The sequence below is a fragment of the Oncorhynchus masou genome, unplaced genomic scaffold (assembly GCF_036934945.1).
Source record: "Oncorhynchus masou masou isolate Uvic2021 unplaced genomic scaffold, UVic_Omas_1.1 unplaced_scaffold_540, whole genome shotgun sequence".
Classification (NCBI taxonomy): domain Eukaryota; kingdom Metazoa; phylum Chordata; class Actinopteri; order Salmoniformes; family Salmonidae; genus Oncorhynchus; species Oncorhynchus masou.
The window spans coordinates 49327-67949 of record NW_027011812.1 but is presented as its reverse complement, the minus strand read 5'-3'; the positions used below and the strand labels follow the sequence as shown (position 1 = coordinate 67949).

General features: G+C 51.7%; 1 protein-coding gene across 1 annotated transcript in view; it reads left to right on the top strand.

The window, feature by feature from the left end:
- Window positions 1-18623, top strand: part of ano2b (anoctamin 2b) — a 128117-nt gene that overhangs the window by 67552 nt on the left and 41942 nt on the right. Inside the window, exons 14-15 of the mRNA XM_064962388.1 lie at window positions 3508-3591; window positions 15377-15471. Of these exons, the coding sequence (XP_064818460.1) occupies window positions 3508-3591; window positions 15377-15471 (179 nt within the window). The remainder of the gene's footprint in view (window positions 1-3507; window positions 3592-15376; window positions 15472-18623) is intronic.

The following is an 18623-nucleotide window of genomic DNA, read 5'->3' as shown; positions in this document are numbered from 1 at the left end:
GGGGGGGGTGCTACGGTATAGAAAGTCCAGGGGGACTGAGTAGAGATGGGGGGGGGGGCTACGGTATAGAAAGTCCAGGGGGACTGAGTAGAGATGGGGGGGAGGGGGCTACGGTATAGAAAGCCCAGGGGGACTGAGTAGAGATGGGGGGAGGGGGCTACGGTATAGAAAGCCCAGGGGGCTGAGTAGAGATGGGGGGAGGGGGGCTACGGTATAGAAAGTCCAGGGGGCTGAGTAGAGATGGGGGGAGGGGTGCTACGGTATAGAAAGTCCAGGGGGACTGAGTAGAGATGGGGGGAGGAGGGGGCTACGGTATAGAAAGTCCAGGGGGACTGAGTAGAGATGGGGGGGGGGAGGGGGCTACGGTATAGAAAGTCCAGGGGGGCTGAGTAGAGATGGGGGGAGGAGGGGGCTACGGTATAGAAAGTCCAGGGGGACTGAGTAGAGATGGGGGAGGAGGGGGCTACGGTATAGAAAGTCCAGGGGGACTGAGTAGAGATGGGGGAGGAGGGGGCTACGGTATAGAAAGTCCAGGGGGACTGAGTAGAGATGGGGGAGGAGGGGGCTACGGTATAGAAAGTCCAGGGGGACTGAGTAGAGATGGGGGGGAGGAGGGGGCTACGGTATAGAAAGTCCAGGGGGACTGAGTAGAGATGGGGGGAGGAGGGGGCTACGGTATAGAAAGTCCAGGGGGACTGAGTAGAGATGGGGGAGGAGGGGGGCTACGGTATAGAAAGTCCAGGGGGACTGAGTAGAGATGGGGGGGGAGGAGGGGGCTACGGTATAGAAAGCCCAGGGGGACTGAGTAGAGATGGGGGGGGGGAGGGGGCTACGGTATAGAAAGCCCAGGGGGACTGAGTAGAGATGGGGGGGAGGGGGCTACGGTATAGAAAGCCCAGGGGGACTGAGTAGAGATGGGGGGAGGAGGGGGCTACGGTATAGAAAGCCCAGGGGGACTGAGTAGAGATGGGGGGAGGAGGGGGCTACGGTATAGAAAGCCCAGGGGGACTGAGTAGAGATGGGGGGAGGGGGCTACGGTATAGAAAGCCCAGGGGACTGAGTAGAGATGGGGGGAGGGGGCTACGGTATAGAAAGCCCAGGGGGACTGAGTAGAGATGGGGGGGAGGGGGCTACGGTATAGAAAGCCCAGGGGGACTGAGTAGAGATGGGGGGAGGGGGGCTACGGTATAGAAAGCCCAGGGGGACTGAGTAGAGATGGGGGGAGGGGGCTACGGTATAGAAAGCCCAGGGGGACTGAGTAGAGATGGGGGGAGGGGGCTACGGTATAGAAAGCCCAGGGGGACTGAGTAGAGATGGGGGGGGGGAGGGGGGCTACGGTATAGAAAGCCCAGGGGGACTGAGTAGAGATGGGGGGGGGGGGGGGGGGGGGCTACGGTATAGAAAGCCCAGGGGGACTGAGTAGAGATGGGGGGGAGGAGGGGGCTACGGTATAGAAAGCCCAGGGGGACTGAGTAGAGATGGGGGGGGGGGGCTACGGTATAGAAAGCCCAGGGGGGCTGAGTAGAGATGGGGGGAGGAGGGGGCTACGGTATAGAAAGCCCAGGGGGACTGAGTAGAGATGGGGGGGGGCTACGGTATAGAAAGTCCAGGGGGCTGAGTAGAGATGGGGGGGAGGGGGCTACGGTATAGAAAGCCCAGGGGGACTGAGTAGAGATGGGGGGGGAGGAGGGGGCTACGGTATAGAAAGCCCAGGGGGACTGAGTAGAGATGGGGGGAGGGGGGCTACGGTATAGAAAGCCCAGGGGGACTGAGTAGAGATGGGGGGAGGAGGGGGCTACGGTATAGAAAGCCCAGGGGGACTGAGTAGAGATGGGGGGAGGAGGGGGCTACGGTATAGAAAGCCCAGGGGGACTGAGTAGAGATGGGGGGAGGAGGGCTACGGTATAGAAAGCCCAGGGGGCTGAGTAGAGATGGGGGGAGGAGGGCTACGGTATAGAAAGCCCAGGGGGCTGAGTAGAGATGGGGGAGGGGGGCTACGGTATAGAAAGCCCAGGGGGACTGAGTAGAGATGGGGGGAGGAGGGGGCTACGGTATAGAAAGCCCAGGGGGACTGAGTAGAGATGGGGGGAGGGAGGGGGCTACGGTATAGAAAGCCCAGGGGGCTGAGTAGAGATGGGGGAGGGGGCTACGGTATAGAAAGCCCAGGGGGACTGAGTAGAGATGGGGGGGAGGAGGGGGCTACGGTATAGAAAGCCCAGGGGGACTGAGTAGAGATGGGGGGGGGAGGGGGCTACGGTATAGAAAGCCCAGGGGGCTGAGTAGAGATGGGGGGAGGAGGGGGGGCTACGGTATAGAAAGCCCAGGGGGGCTGAGTAGAGATGGGGGGTGCTACGGTATAGAAAGCCCAGGGGGACTGAGTAGAGATGGGGGGTGCTACGGTATAGAAAGCCCAGGGGGCTGAGTAGAGATGGGGGGTGCTACGGTATAGAAAGCCCAGGGGGACTGAGTAGAGATGGGGGGTGCTACGGTATAGAAAGCCCAGGGGGCTGAGTAGAGATGGGGGGTGCTACGGTATAGAAAGCCCAGGGGGACTGAGTAGAGATGGGGGGAGGGAGGCTACGGTATAGAAAGCCCAGGGGGCTGAGTAGAGATGGGGGGAGGAGGGGGCTACGGTATAGAAAGCCCAGGGGGCTGAGTAGAGATGGGGGGTGCTACGGTATAGAAAGCCCAGGGGGACTGAGTAGAGATGGGGGCTACGGTATAGAAAGCCCAGGGGGACTGAGTAGAGATGGGGGGAGGGGGTGCTACAGTATAGAAAGCCCAGGGGGACTGAGTAGAGATGGGGGGGGGAGGGGGGCTACGGTATAGAAAGTCCAGGGGGGCTGTGTAGAGATGGGGGGAGGGGGCTACGGTATAGAAAGCCCAGGGGGCTGTGTAGAGATGGGGGGGTGCTACGGTATAGAAAGCCCAGGGGGACTGAGTAGAGATGGGGGGAAGGGGGCTACGGTATAGAAAGCCCAGGGGGACTGAGGAGAGATGGGGGGGGGGGTGCTACAGTATAGAAAGCCCAGGGGGACTGAGTTGAGATGGGGGGGGGGGCTACGGTATAGAAAGTGAGGAAGTAGAGCCGATGTCTCTCTCCAGGCCTGTTGGAGCCGCCCCATGCAGAGCCACTGTCTGTCTTTCCAGGCCTGTTGGAGCTGCCCCATGCAGAGCCACTGTCTGTTTCTCTCCAGGCCTGTTGGAGCTGCCCCATGCAGAGCCACTGTCTGTCTCTCCAGGCCTGTTGGAGCTGCCCCATGCAGAGCCACTGTCTGTTTCTCTCCAGGCCTGTTGGAGCTGCCCCATGCAGAGCCACTGTCTGTTTCTCTCCAGGCCTGTTGGAGCAGCCCAATGTCTACACAACAACACATTGTGCTGATTCAACATACTGGGATGTTACCATCATACCATGTTCCTAACCACTGTTGGCTGGAGGGATATGGTTGGAGGTGGGAAGGCATTTGGCTGTTTGTGTCCTGTGTTCAGCCATGCTCTGTGTTGCAGCCTGTGCAGCGGGAGGAGGACGTGGCGGCAGGGAAAGACAGGTGGAGACAGAAGTTACTGTCTGCTATGAACACTGGGACATCGGTAACACTCCTTCTCCTCCTGCTCCTCTTCTTCGCCTGCTCCTCTTCTCCTCTGCCTGCTTCTCTTCCTCCACCTGCCTCTCCTCATCCTCTCCCCTCCTCTTGCTTCTAAACTGGCAGACTCTCAGGAACTCTCTATTTGAGCAGCAGTTAGGTTAGCGAGCGGCCGTGTGGCCGGGGAGGGAGCGGCCGTGTGGCCGGGGAGGGAGCGGCCGTGTGGCCGGGGAGGGAGCGGCCGTGTGGCCGGGGAGGGAGCGGCCGTGTGGCCGGGGAGCCATTTTTTATTTATTTTTTCTCATTGTTTGTAACTTATTTTGTACATAATGACCGAAAAGAGCTTCTGGACATCAGAACAGCGATTACTCACCTCAAATTGGACAAATAATTTCTCTTCAATGAGTCGGACGGGAATGATATACTCCAAACACCCGAACAGACCCTCATCCCTGTCATTCGCTGGAGAAACAAACAGATTTCCCGGAAAGAGATTGCCTTGTGAGGATCAGGTGGCGAGAGGCTAATCTGCCTTTGTTTAACAGTACGGATGGCAATGTTCAATCGTTGGAAAATAAATGGGACGAACTGAAAGCACGTATATCCTACAAACGGGACATTAAAAACTGTAATACTTTGTTTCACAGTCGTGGCTGAACAACGACATTAATAACATACAGCTGGAGGGTTAGACACTCTATAGGCAGGATAGAACAGCGGCCTCTGGTAAGACACGGGGCGGAGGTCTATGTATATTTGTAAACAGCTGGTGCACGATGTCTAAGGAAGTCTCGAGGTTTTGCTCGCCTGACGTAGAGGATCTCATGATGAGCTGTAGACCACAGTAACTACCTAGAGTTTTCGTCTGTATTTTTTGAAGCTGTCTACATACCACCACAGACCGATGCACTGAGACCACACTCAATGAGCTGTATACCACCATAATCAAACAGCAAAACGCTCATCCAGAGGTGGCGCTCCTAGTGGCCGGGGACTTTAATGCAGGGAAACTTAAATCTGTTTTTCTTTATCAGCATGTTAAATGTGCAACCAGAGGGGGGAAAAACCTCTGGACCACCTTTACACCACATACACCTTTACACCACACACACCTTTACACCACACACAGAGATGCGTACAAAGCTCGCCCTCGCCCTCCATTTGGCAAATCTGACCATAATTCTATCCTCCTGATTCCTGCTTACAAGCAATCATAAAGCAGAAAGCACCAGTGACTCGCTCAATACTGAAGTGGTCAGATGAAGCAGATGCTAAACTACAGGACTGTTTTGCTAGCACAGACTGGAATATGTTCCGGGATTCCTTACATTTACATTTAAGTCATTTGGCAGACGCTCTTATCCAGAGCGACTTCCGGGATTCTTCCGATGGCATTGAGGAGTACACTACATCAGTTACTGATTTCATCAATAGGGAAAGGTAAAGATGAAATACCTAGCTAGTTGTACAACTGAATGCATTCATCTGAAATGTGTCTTCTAAAATTAACCCAACCTCTGAATCAGAGAGGTGTGGGGGGCTGCCATAATCGACATCCACGCCTGGACTAACAGTGGATTAACTGCGTTGTTCAGGGAAAGAATGACAGATTTCTTATCTTGTCAGCTCGGGGATTCGATCCAGTAACCTTTCGGGTAATGGCCCAACGCACCTACCCGCCAGGCCACCTCCCACTATGCCCAAGAAGTGCATCGATGACGTCGTTCCCGCAGTGACTGAACGTACATCCCCCAACCAGAAGCCATTGATTACAGGCAACATTCGATCTGAGCTAAAGGTTAGAGCTGCAGCTTTCAAGGAGCAGGACTCGAACCCGGAAGCTTAACAGAAATCCCGCTACGCCCTCCGACGAACCATCAAACAGGCAAAGTGTCAATACAGGACTAAGATCAAATCGTCCTACACCAGCTCTGATGCTCATCAGATGTGGCAGTGCTTGCAAACTATTACAGACTACAAAGGGAAGCACACCCGAGAGCTGCCCAGTGACACGTGCCTACCAGAGGAGCTAAATAACTTCTATGCTCGCTTAGAGGCAAGTAATACTGAAACAGCATGAGCGCATCAGCTGTTCCGGACAACTGTGATCACGCTGTCCACAGCCAATGTGAGTAAGACCCTTAAACAGGTCAACATTCACAAGGGCGCAGGGCCAGACGGATTACCAGGACGTGTACTCAAAGCATGCTCTGTCCAACTGGCAAGTGTCTTCACTGACATTTTCAACCTCACCCTGTCTGAGTCTGTAATCCCAACATGTTTCAAGCAGACCACCATATTCCATGTGCCCAAGAACCTGCCTAAATGACTACCGACCCGTAGCGTCACGTCTGTAGCCATGAAATGCTTTGAAAGGCTGGTCGTGGCTCACATCAACACCATTATCCCAGAACCCCTTGGTCTTCAGATCCTCAAAAGGTTTTACAGCTGCACCATCGAGAGCATCCTGATGGGTTGCATCACTGCCTGATATGGCAGCTGCTCGGCCTCCGACCGCAAGGCACTACATAGGGTAGCGTGTACGGCCCAGTACATCACAGGGACCAAGCTTCTTGTCATCCAGGACCTCTATACCAGGCGGTGTCAGAGGAAGGCCCAATACATCACAGGGACCAAGCTTCTTGTCATCCAGGACCTCTATACCAGGCGGTGTCAGAGGAAGGCCCTAAAAATTGTGAAAGAATTAGTCATAGACTGTTCTCTCTGCTACCACACGGCAAGCTTTACCGAAGCGCAAAGTCTCGGTCCAAGAGGCTTCTCAACAGCTTATTGGAATAGCTAATCAAATGGCTACCCAGGCTATTTGCATTGCCCCCTCCTCTTCTACGCTGCTGCTACTCTGTTTATCTATGCATAGTCACTAACTCTACCTACATGTACATATTACCTTAATGACCTGGACTAACCGGTGCTCCCGCACATTGACTCTGTACCGGTCCCCCCTATATGTAACCATGCTATTGTTATTTACTGCTGCTCTTATTTTTATCTTACTTTTTGAGGTGTTTTCTTGAAACTGCATTGTTGGTTAAGGGCTTGTATGTGACAAATACGATTTGATTTGACTACAGACTGAAACAGGAACATGGCTTCACTAACTGAATAGAGACAAATATGGCTTCACTAACTGAATAGAGACAAACAGAAACATGGCTTCACTAACTGAATAGAGACAAACAGAAACATGGCTTCACTAACTGAATAGAGACAAACAGAAACATGGCTTCACTAACTGAATAGAGACAGACAGAAACATGGCTTCACTAACTGAATAGAGACAAAAAGAAACATGGCTTCACTAACTGAATAGAGACAGACAGAAACATGGCTTCACTAACTGAATAGAGACAGACAAACATGGCTTCACTAACTGAAGAGACAGAAACATGGCTTCACTAACTGAATAGAGACTGAAACATGGCTTCACTAACTGAATAGAGACAGAAACAAGAACATGGCTTCACTAACTGAATAATCAAATGTTATTGGTCACATACACGTGTTTAGCAGATGTTATTGCAGGTTTATCGAAATGCTTGTTTACATTTACATTTAAGTCATTTGGCAGACGCTCTTATCCAGAGCGACTTACAAATTGGTGAATTCACCTTATGACATCCAGTGGAACAGCCACTTTACAATAGTGCATCTAAATCATTTAAGGGGGGGTGAGAAGGATTACTTTATCCTATCCTAGGTATTCCTTAAAGAGGTGGGGTTTCAGGTGTCTCCGGAAGGTGGTGATTGACTCCGCTGTCCTGGCGTCGTGAGGGAGTTTGTTCCAACATTGGGGGGCCAGAGCAGCGAACAGTTTTGACTGGGCTGAGCGGGAACTGTACTTCCTCAGTGGTAGGGAGGCGAGCAGGCCAGAGGTGGATGAACGCAGTGCCCTTGTTTGGGTGTAGGGCCTGATCAGAGCCTGGAGGTACTGCGGTGCCGTTCCCCTCACAGTGTTTCTAGCTCCGACAGTGCAGTAATATCTAACAATTTTACAACATATACCCAATACCTACATATCTTAAGTCAATTAAAGGAATTAAGAATATATAAATATATGGAGGAGAAATGTCAGAGCAGCACAGACTAAGATACAGTAGAATAGAAAACAGTATATACGTACGAGATGAGTAATGCAAATATATAAACATTATTCAAGTGATTTAGTGTTCAATGTAATAAAGTGGCCAGTGATTTAAAGTCTATGTATACAGGGCAGCAGCCTCTGTGTTAGTGGTGGCTGTTTAACAGTCGGATGGCCTTGAGATAGAAGCTGTTTTTCAGTCTCTTGGTCCCAGCTTTGATGCACCTGTACTGACCTCGCCTTCTGGATGATAGCGGGGTGAACAGGCAGTGGCTCGGGTGGTTGTTGTCCTTGATGATCTTTTTGGCCTTCCTGTGTCATCAGGTGGTGTAGGTGCCCCCGGTGATGCGTTGTGCAGACCTCACTACCCTCTGGAGAGCCTTACGGTTGTGAGCGGAGCAGTTGCCATACCAGGCGGTGATACAGCCCGACAGGATGCTCTCGATTGTCCATCTGTAAAAGTTTGTGGGTTTTAGGTGCCAAGACAAATTTCTTCAGCCTCTTGAGATTGTCTGTGTGGGTGTACCATTTCAGTTTGTCAGTGATGTGTACTCCAAGGAACTTAAAACGTTCCACCTTCTCCACTACTGTCCCATCGATGTGGATAGGGGGTGCTCCCTCTGCTCTTTCCTGAAGTCCACAATCATCTCCTTTTGTTTTGTTGACATTGAGTGAGGTTATTTTCCTGGCACCACACTCCTAGAGCCCTCACCACGTCCATGTAGGCTGTCTCATTGTTGGTAATCAAGCCTAACTACTGTTGTGTCATCTGCAAACTTGATGATTGAGTTGGAGGCATGCTTGGCCACGCAGTCATGTGTGAACAGGAGGTACAGGAGAGGGCTGAGAACGCACCCTTGTGGGGTCCCTGTGTTGAGGATCAGCGAAGTGGAGGTGTTGTTTCACCTCTTGGGGGCGACCCGTCAGGAAGTCCAGGACCTAGCTTCACAGGGCGCAATGATGATCTTGGAAGGTACTATGGTGTTGAATGCTGAGCTACTGTCAATTAACAGCATTCTTACATAGGTATTCCTCTTGTCCAGATGGGTTAGGGCAGTGTGCGTTGCGATTGCATTGTCGGTGGGTCTATTGGGGCGGTAAGCAAATTGGAGTGGGTCTAGGGTGTCAAGTAGGGTGGAGGTGATATGATCCTTGATTAGTCTCTCAAAGCACTTCATGATGACAGAAGTGAGTGTTACGGGGCGATAGTTGTATAGCTCTGTTACCTTCGCTTTCTTCGGAACAGGAACAATGGTGGTCACCTTGGAGCATGTGGGAACAGCAGACTGGGATAGGGAGAGATTTAATATGTCTGTAAACACACCAGCCAGCTGTTCTGCACAAGCTCTGAGAATGCAGCTAGGGATGCTGTCTGGGCTGGCAGCCTTGCGAGGGTTAACACATTTAAATGTCTTACTCAGGTCGGCCACGGAGAAGGAGAGCACACTGTCCTTGGTAGTGGGCCGTGTCGGTGGCACTGTGTGATCCTCAAAGTGACCGGAGAAGGTGTTCAGCTTGTCCGGAAGCAGGATGTTTGTGTCCACGACGTGGCTGGTTTTCCATTTGTAGTCCGTGATTGTCTGTAGTCCCTGCCACATACGTCTCCTGTCTGATTGTCTGTAGACTCTGTAGCCACATACGTCTGGTGTCTGAGCTGTTGAATTGTGACTCCACTTTGTCTCTATGCTGACGTTTTACTTGTTTAATTGCCTTGTGGAGGGAATTAACTTGTTTGGTTGACTTGTGGAGGGAATTAACTTGTTTGATTGCCTTGTGGAGGGAATTAACTTGTTTGATTGCCTTGTGGAGGGAATTAACTTGTTTGGTTGACTTGTGGAGGGAATTAACTTGTTTGATTGCCTTGTGGAGGGAATTAACTTGTTTGATTGCCTTGTGGAGGGAATTAACTTGTTTGATTGCCTTGTGGAGGGAATAACTACACTGTTCATATTCTGCCATTGTTCCCAGTCACCTTGCCGTGGTTAAATGCGATGGTTCACGCTTTCAGTTTTGCGCGAATGCTGCCATCTATCCACGTATTCTGGTTAGGGTAGGTTTTAATAGTCACAGTGGGTACAGCATTGCCTAAACACTTCCTGATGAACTCAGTCACGTATAATCAGTCAATCCCCAGTATAATCGAATAGAGACTGAAACAGAAACCTGGTTAACTGACTAGAAAGGAAATTAGCAGTACTGTGGCCTGGTTGAACACAGCAGATTCTATCCCAGCTTAACCCAGCCTCCTGACCTTCACCCCGCCTCCCGACCTTCACCCAGCCTCCCGTCCTTCACCCAGCCTCCCGTCCTTCACCCAGCCTCCTGTCCTTCACCCAGCCTCCTGTCCTTCACCCAGCCTCCCGTCCTTCACCCAGCCTCCCGTCCTTCACCCAGCCTCCCGTCCTTCACCCAGCCTCCCGTCCTTCACCCAGCCTCCCGTCCTTCACCCAGCCTCCCGACCTTCACCCAGCCTCCCGACCTGACCTTCGCCTAGCCTCCCGACCTGACCTTCGCCTAGCCTCCCGACCTGACCTTCGCCTAGCCTCCCGACCTGACCCTCGCCTAGCTTCCCGACCTGACCCTCGCCTAGCCTCCCGACCTGACCATCGCCTAGCCTCCCGACCTGACCCTCGCCTAGCCTCCCGACCTGACCCTCGCCTAGCCTCCCGACCTGACCCCTCGCCTAGCCTCCCGACCTGACCCCGCCTAGCCTCCCGACCTGACCCTCGCCTAGCCTCCCGACCTGACCTCGCCTAGCCTCCCGACCTGACCCTCGCCTAGCCTCCCGACCTGACCCTCGCCTAGCCTCCCGACCTGACCCTCGCCTAGCCTCCCGACCTGACCCTCGCCTAGCCTCCCGACCTGACCCTCGCCTAGCCTCCCGACCTGACCCTCGCCTAGCCTCCCGACCTGACCCTCGCCTAGCCTCCCGACCTGACCCTCGCCTAGCCTCCCGACCTTCGCCCAGCCTCCCGACCTTCGCCCAGCCTCCCCGACCTTCGCCCAGCCTCCGACCTTCGCCCAGCCTCCCGACCTTCGCCCAGCCTCCCGACCTTCGCCCAGCCTCCCGACCTTCGCCCAGCCTCCCGACCTTCGCCCAGCCTCCCGACCTTCGCCCAGCCTCCCGACCTTAGCCCAGCCACCCGACCTGACCTTCACCCAGCCTCCCGACTTGACCTTCAGCCACCCGACCTGACCTTCACCCAGCCTCCCGACTTGACCTTCACCCAGCCTCCCGACCTTAACCCAGCCACCCGACCTGACCTTCACCCAGCCTCCCGACTTGACCTTCACCCAGCCTCCTGACCTTCACCTAGCCTCCCGACGCGACCTTCACCCAGCCTCCCGACCTGACCTTAACCCTGTCTGACTTCCTCTTCCCTTCCGTCTGACGTTGCTCTGACTAGATGGCAGAACATTGTCACTAGGTGCCTTGTGGTACATCTCTGTACTCTGTTAATTCCTGCTCTAGATAGAAAGGGGGTGTGTGTGTGTGTGTGAGGTGACATATGGCCGAGAGGAAATCCCATGACAGTAATTTCCCAAAGGGCTTAGCGGCCTGCAGGGAGGAGGAGTGTGTTAGATGCACTCTGACAGGGATGTGGTGGTGTCAGGAGAGAGTCCTGACCTTATAGTGGGTCTCTTTGGGTTCATTTCAGTGCAAGACCACATGGTTACCACCCTCAGCAAGGGTGCTGAAAACCAGATGCATCCAGTTTACAGGGGATGGTTAGAGAGCCTGTGAAGCAACTTCCTCTTTTGGACGTTAACAAGCAGACACTCCAGCTTAACTCCTCCTCCACAATTACTGGATTGGTTGAACAGTGCAGAAGAGAACCACCCAGACAGGACCAGAATGAAAGGCCTGCTACATTAGGTTATATGGACACTAATCTCCTGTGTTACTGCCATGACTTTTACTAGTGTCAAGGGGAGAGGTTGGGGGGAGGAGACGAGAGGTTGGGGGGAGGAGACGAGAGGTTGGGGGGAGGAGACGAGAGGTTGGGGGGAGGAGACGAGAGGTTGGGGGGAGGAGACGAGAGGTTGGGGGGAGGAGACGAGAGGTTGGGGGGAGGAGACGAGAGGTTGGGGGGAGGAGACGAGAGGTTGGGGGGAGGAGACGAGAGGTGACTAGAGCTGAGGGGAGGGGAAGAGAACAGACGAGAGGTGGGGAGGAGAGGGTTAGAGTATGTATGTCAGTGCTGTGTGTGGATGTGTGTGTGGGTGGGTGCTAGGTGGTGGGTGGGTGTGGGTGGGTGCTTGTGGGTGGGTACTAGGTGGTGGGTGGGTGCTAGGTGGTGTGTGGGTGTGGGTGGGTGCTTGGTGGTGGATGTGTGTGGGTGGGTGCTAGGTGGTGTGGGTGGGTGCTAGGTGGTGTGGGTGGGTGCTAGGTTGGGGATGGGTGTGGGTGGGTGCTTGGTGGTGGATGTGTGTGGGTGGGTGCTAGGTGGTGTGGGTGGGTGCTAGGTGGTGTGGGTGGGTGCTAGGTGGTGTGGGTGGGTGCTAGGTTGGGGATGGGTGTGTGTGGGTGCTAGGTGGTGGATGTGTGTGGGTGGGTGCTAGGTGGTGGATGTGTGTGGGTGGGTGCTAGGTGGTGGGTGGGTGTGGGTGGGTGCTAGGTGGTGGGTGGGTGTGGGTGGGTGCTAGGTGGTGGGTGTGGGTGGGTGCTCAGTGGTGTTTGGGTGGGTGGGTGCTCGGTGGTGTTTGGGTGGGTGTGTGCTAGGTGGTGTGTGGGTGGGTGCTAGGTGGTAGATGTGGGTGGGTGATAGGTGGTGGGTGGGTGCTTGGTGCTGTGTGGGTGTGTGTGGGTGCTTGGTGCTGTGTGGGTGTGTGTGGGTGCTTGGTGCTGTGTGGGTGTGTGTGGGTGCTTGGTGCTGTGTGGGTGTGTGTGGGTGCTTGGTGCTGTGTGGGTGCTAGGTGGTGCTGTTGTCCACCTTATGATCTGACAACGTGCTGCATCACTGGGACATCTACAGTCACTGCCTGTGTGTGTTTCAACTTGTAATGTCACAAGTACTGGGAAATGGTTTCTAACAGCTCCAAAACCAACAATGTGTGATCACTATCAATGGTTAGGGTTAGAGGAACAAACAGCAGTCCTGTCTCAGAGGAACAAACAGCAGTCCTGTCTCAGAGGAACATACAGCAGTCCTGTCTCAGAGGAACATACAGCAGTCCTGTCTCAGAGGAACAAACAGCAGTCCTGTCTCAGAGGAACAAACAGCAGTCCTGTCTCAGAGGAACATACAGTATTCCTGTCTCAGAGGAACAAACAGCAGTCCTGTCTCAGAGGAACATACAGCAGTCCTGTCTCAGAGGAACATACAGCAGTCCTGTCTCAGAGGAACATTGATTAGTGGTCAAACAGCAGTCCTGTCTCAGAGGAACAAACAGCAGTCCTGTCTCAGAGGACCAAACAGCGGTCCTGTCTCAGAGGACCAAACAGCGGTCCTGTCTCAGAGGAACATTTGGTTAGTGGTCAAACAGCAGTCCTGTCTCAGAGGACCAAACAGCAGTCCTGTCTCAGAGGAACATTGGTTAGTGGTCAAACAGCAGTCCTGTCTCAGAGGACCAAACAGCAGTCCTGTCTCAGAGGAACATTGGTTAGTGGTCAAACAGCAGTCCTGTCTGAGGACCAAACAGCAGTCCTGTCTCAGAGGAACATTGGTTAGTGGTCAAACAGCAGTCCTGTCTCAGAGGACCAAACAGCGGTCCTGTCTCAGAGGACCAAACAGCGGTCCTGTCTCAGAGGACCAAACAGCGGTCCTGTCTCAGAGGAACATACAGCAGTCCTGTCTCAGAGGAACAAACAGCAGTCCTGTCTCAGAGGAACAAACAGCGGTCCTGTCTCAGAGGAACATACAGCAGTCCTGTCTCAGAGGAACATTTCGTTAGTGGTCAAACAGCAGTCCTGTCTCAGAGGAACATTTCGTTAGTGGTCAAACAGCAGTCCTGTCTCAGAGGAACAAACAGCAGTCCTGTCTCAGAGGAACATTTGGTTAGTGGTCAAACAGCAGTCCAGTCTCAGAGGACCAAACAGCAGTCCTGTCTCAGAGGAACATTGGTCAGTGGTCAAACAGCAGTCCTGTCTCAGAGGAACATTGGTCAGTGGTCAAACAGCAGTCCTGTCTCAGAGGAACATTGGTCAGTGGTCAAACAGCAGTCCTGTCTCAGAGGAACAAACAGCAGTCCTGTCTCAGAGGAACAAACAGCAGTCCTGTCTCAGAGGAACAAACAGCAGTCCTGTCTCAGAGGAACATACAGCAGTCCTGTCTCAGAGGAACATAAGTTAGTGGTCAAACAGCAGTCCTGTCTCAGAGGAACATTTGGTTAGTGGTCAAACAGCAGTCCTGTCTCAGAGGAACATACAGCAGTCCTGTCTCAGAGGAACATTGGTTAGTGGTCAAACAGCAGTCCTGTCTCAGAGGACCAAACAGCAGTCCTGTCTCAGAGGACCAAACAGCAGTCCTGTCTCAGAGGAACAAACAGCAGTCCTGTCTCAGAGGAACAAACAGCAGTCCTGTCTCAGAGGAACAAACAGCAGTCCTGTCTCAGAGGACCAAACAGCAGTCCTGTCTCAGAGGACCAAACAGCAGTCCTGTCTCAGAGGACCAAACAGCAGTCCTGTCTCAGAGGACCAAACAGCAGTCCTGTCTCAGAGTAACAAACAGCAGTCCTGTCTCAGAGGAACATACAGCAGTCCTGTCTCAGAGGACCATTAGTGGTCAAACAGCAGTCCTGTCTCAGAGGAACAAACAGCAGTCCTGTCTCAGAGGAACAAACAGCAGTCCTGTCTCAGAGGAACAAACAGCAGTCCTGTCTCAGAGGAACAAACAGCAGTCCTGTCTCAGAGGAACATACAGCAGTCCTGTCTCAGAGGAACATACAGCAGTCCTGTCTCAGAGGAACAAACAGCAGTCCTGTCTCAGAGGAACAAACAGCAGTCCTGTCTCAGAGGAACATTTGGTTAGTGGTCAAACAGCAGTCCTGTCTCAGAGGAACATACAGCAGTCCTGTCTCAGAGGAACATACAGCAGTCCTGTCTCAGAGGACCATTAGTGGTCAAACAGCAGTCCTGTCTCAGAGGAACAAACAGCAGTCCTGTCTCAGAGGAACATTGGTTAGTGGTCAAACAGCAGTCCTGTCTCAGAGGAACATACAGCAGTCCTGTCTCAGAGGAACAAACAGCAGTCCTGTCTCAGAGGAACAAACAGCAGTCCTGTCTCAGAGGAACATACAGCAGTCCTGTCTCAGAGGAACATACAGCAGTCCTGTCTCAGAGGACCAAACAGCAGTCCTGTCTCAGAGGAACATACAGCAGTCCTGTCTCAGAGGACCATTAGTTAGTGGTCAAACAGCAGTCCTGTCTCAGTGGTCTTTCTTGATCTTTACTGGTGTCTACTGGTCTATATTGGCTTCTGTTGGCCTCTACTGGTCTCTTCTGGTCTCTTCTGGTCTCTTCTGGTCTCTTCTGGTCTCTTCTGTTCTCTACTGGTCTCTACTGGTTTCTTCTGTTGTCTACTGGTCTCTTCTGTTGTCTTCTGTTGTCTTCTGTTCTTTACTGGTCTCTACTGGTCTCTCTGTTCTCTCTGTTCTTTACTGGTCTACCAGTCTCTTCTGGTCTATATTGATCTCTAATGGCAATCTACATGTGCTTGTGCTCTTAATGTGTCTCTAACCTCTAACCCAGACAGGTGTGGAGAAGCTGACCTGGAGGGACCGTCTGCCTGGATACCTCATCAACATCTCCTCCATCCTCTTTATGGTGACTGTGCTTTTAGTTTGGCCTGATGTTGTCTCTCTCTCTCTGTCCCTCTCTCCGTGTCTCTCTCTCTCTGTCTCCTCTCTCCGTGTCTCTCTCTCTGTCCCTCTTTCTGTGTCTCTCTGTCTCCTCTCTCCGTGTCTCTCTCTCTGTCTCCTCTCTCCGTGTCTCTCTCTCTGTCTCCTCTCTCCGTGTCTCTCTCTCTGTCTCCTCTCTCCGTGTCTCTCTCTCTGTCTCCTCTCTCCGTGTCTCTCTCTCTGTCCCTCTTTCTGTGTCTCTCTCTCTCTGTCTCCTCTCTCCGTGTCTCTCTCTCTCTGTCTCCTCTCTCCGTGTCTCTCTCTCTCCTCTCTCCGTGTCTCTTTGTCTCCTCTCTCCATGTCTCTCTCTGTCTCCTCTCTCCGTGTCTCTCTCTGTCCCTCTTTCTGTGTCTCTCTCTCTGTCTCCTCTCTCCGTGTCTCTCTCTCTCTGTCTCCTCTCTCCGTGTCTCTCTCTGTCTACTCTCTCCGTGTCTCTCTCTCTGTCCCTCTTTCTGTCTCTCTCTCTCTGTCTCCTCTCTCTCTGTCTCTCGCTCTGTCTCCTCTCTCTGTCCCTCTTTGTCTCCTCTCTCCGTGTCTCTCTCTCTCTGTCCCTCTCTCCGTGTCTCTCTCTCTGTCCCTCTCTCCGTGTCTCTCTCTCTGTCCCTCTCTCTCTCTGTCTCCTCTCTCTGTCCCTCTCTCTGTGTCTCTCTCTCTGTCTCTCTCTCTCTCTGTCCCTCTTTCTCTGTCTCCTCTCTCCGTGTCTCTCTCTCTCTGTCCCTCTCTCCGTGTCTCTCTCTCTGTGTGTCTCTCTCTCTGTCCCTCTCTGGCTCTCTCTGTCTCTCTCTGTCCCTCTGTGTCTCTCTCTCTCTGTCCCTCTCTGTGTCTCTCTTTCTCTGTCCCTCTCTGTGTCTCTTTCTCTGTCCCTCTCTGTGTCTCTCTCTCTCTGTCCCTCTCTGTCTCTCTCTCTCTGTCCCTCTCTGTTTCTCTCTCTCTCTGTCCCTCTCTGTCTCTCTCTCTGTCCCTCTTTCTCTGTCCATCTCTCCGTGTCTCCTCTCTCTGTGTCTCTCTCTCTCTGTCTTCTCTCTCTCTCTCTCTCTCTCTCAAGGGTATTTATTGGTATGGGAAACTTATGTTAACATTGCCAAAGCAGGTGAAGTTGATAATATCCAAAAGTGAAATAAACAATAAAAATGAACAGTAACGTTACACTAACAGAAGTTCCAAAAGAATAAAGACATTTTAAATGTCATATGTCTATATACAGTGTTGTAACAATGTGCAAATAGTTAAAGTACAAAAGGGAAAATAAATAAGCATAAATATGGGTTGTATTTACAATGGTGTTTGTTCTTCACTGGTTACCCTTTTCTTGTGGCAACAGGTCACAAATCTTGCTGCTGTGATGTCACACTGTGGTATTTCACCCAGTATATATGATTCGTTTTTTTGTGGACCTGTGTAATCTGAGAGAAATATGTGTCGCTAATATGGTCATACATTTAGCAGGAGGTTAGGAAGTGCAGCTCAGTTTCCACCTCATTTTGTGGGCAGTGAGCACATAGCCTGTCTTCTCTTGAGAGCCATGTCTGCCTACGGCGTCCTTTCTCAATAGCAAGGCTGTACATAGTCAAATATTTCCTTAAGTTTGGGTCAGTCACAGTGGTCAGGTATTCTGCCACTCTGTGGTCAGGTATTCTTTCCAAAATGTCAAGTAATTATCTTTTGGTTTTCTCATGATTTGGTTGGGTCTAATTGTGTTGCTGTCCTGGGGCTCTGTGGGGTGTGTTTGTGTTTGTGAACAGAACCCCAGGACCAGCTTGCTTAGGGGATTCTTCTCCAGGTTCATCTCTCTGTAGGTGATGGCTTGGTTATGGAAGGTTTGGGAATCGCTTCCTTTTAGGTGGTTGTAGATTTTAATGGCTCTTTTCTGGATTTTGATAATTAGCGGGTATCTGCGTAATTCTGCTCTGCAGGTATTATTTGGTGTTCTACGTTGTACGCGGAGGATCTTTTTTGGTGTTTGTCCCATTTTGTGAATTCTTGGTTGGTGAGCGAACCCCAGACCTCACAACCATAAAGGGCAATGGGTTCTATAACTGATTCAAGTATTTTTTGCCAGATCCTAATAGGTATGTCAAATTTATGTTCCTTTTGATTTCATAGAAGGCCCGTCTTGCCTTGTCACTCAGATTGTTCACAGCTTTGAAGTTACCTGTGGCGCTGAAGTTTAGGCCGAATATTGTATAGTTTTTTTGTGTGCTCTAGGGCAACAGTGTCAAGATGGAATTTGTTTTTATGGTCCTGGCAAATTTACCTTTTTTGGAACACCATTTTTTTGTCTTCCTGAGATTTACTGTCAGGGCCCAGGTCTGACAGAATCTGTGCAGAAGATCTAGGTGCTGCTGTAGGCCCTCCTTGGTTGGGGACAGAAGCACCAGATCATCACCAAACAGTAGACATTTGACTTCAGATTCTAGTAGGGTGAGGCCGGGTGCTGTAGACTGTTCTAGTGCCCTCGCCAATTCGTTGATATATATGTTGAACAGGGTGAGGTTTAAGCTGCATCCCTGTCTCACCCCATGGCCCTGTGGAAATAAATGTGTGTTTTTTCCCAATTTTAACCGCATACTTGTTGATTGTGTACATGGATTTCATAATGTCGAACTGCTTTCCATCAATTTGTCTAGCAGACCCTCATGGCAAATTGAGTCAAACACTTTTTTTTAAATCAACAAAGCATGCGAAGACTTTGCCTTTGTTTTGGTTTGTGTGTTTGCCAGTTAGGGTGTGCAGGGTGAATACGTGGTCTGTCGTATAGTAATTTGGTTCTGGTAGTCTTTAATAGTTGATTCTAAGATTTGTATTTGATAATTTAGATGTTTTGCTGTTTAGTCTGTGTTATAGGGCCAAAAGATTGAAGAAGTGGTTTACCCATACATCTCCGTTTTGGAAAGATAACTCTTGGTGTTTGTTTATTGTTTTCCAATTTGATTCATCATAGTGAAACGTAGACTCAGGTTTTCTGCGTCACAGTTTTTGGTTGGATAGATTTGCTGAGGGACTAATGGATGTCTCTCTGTCCTAGTTTGGGCTGAGGGACTAATACAGTAATGTCTCTGTCCTAGTTTGGGCTGAGGGACTAATACAGTAATGTCTCT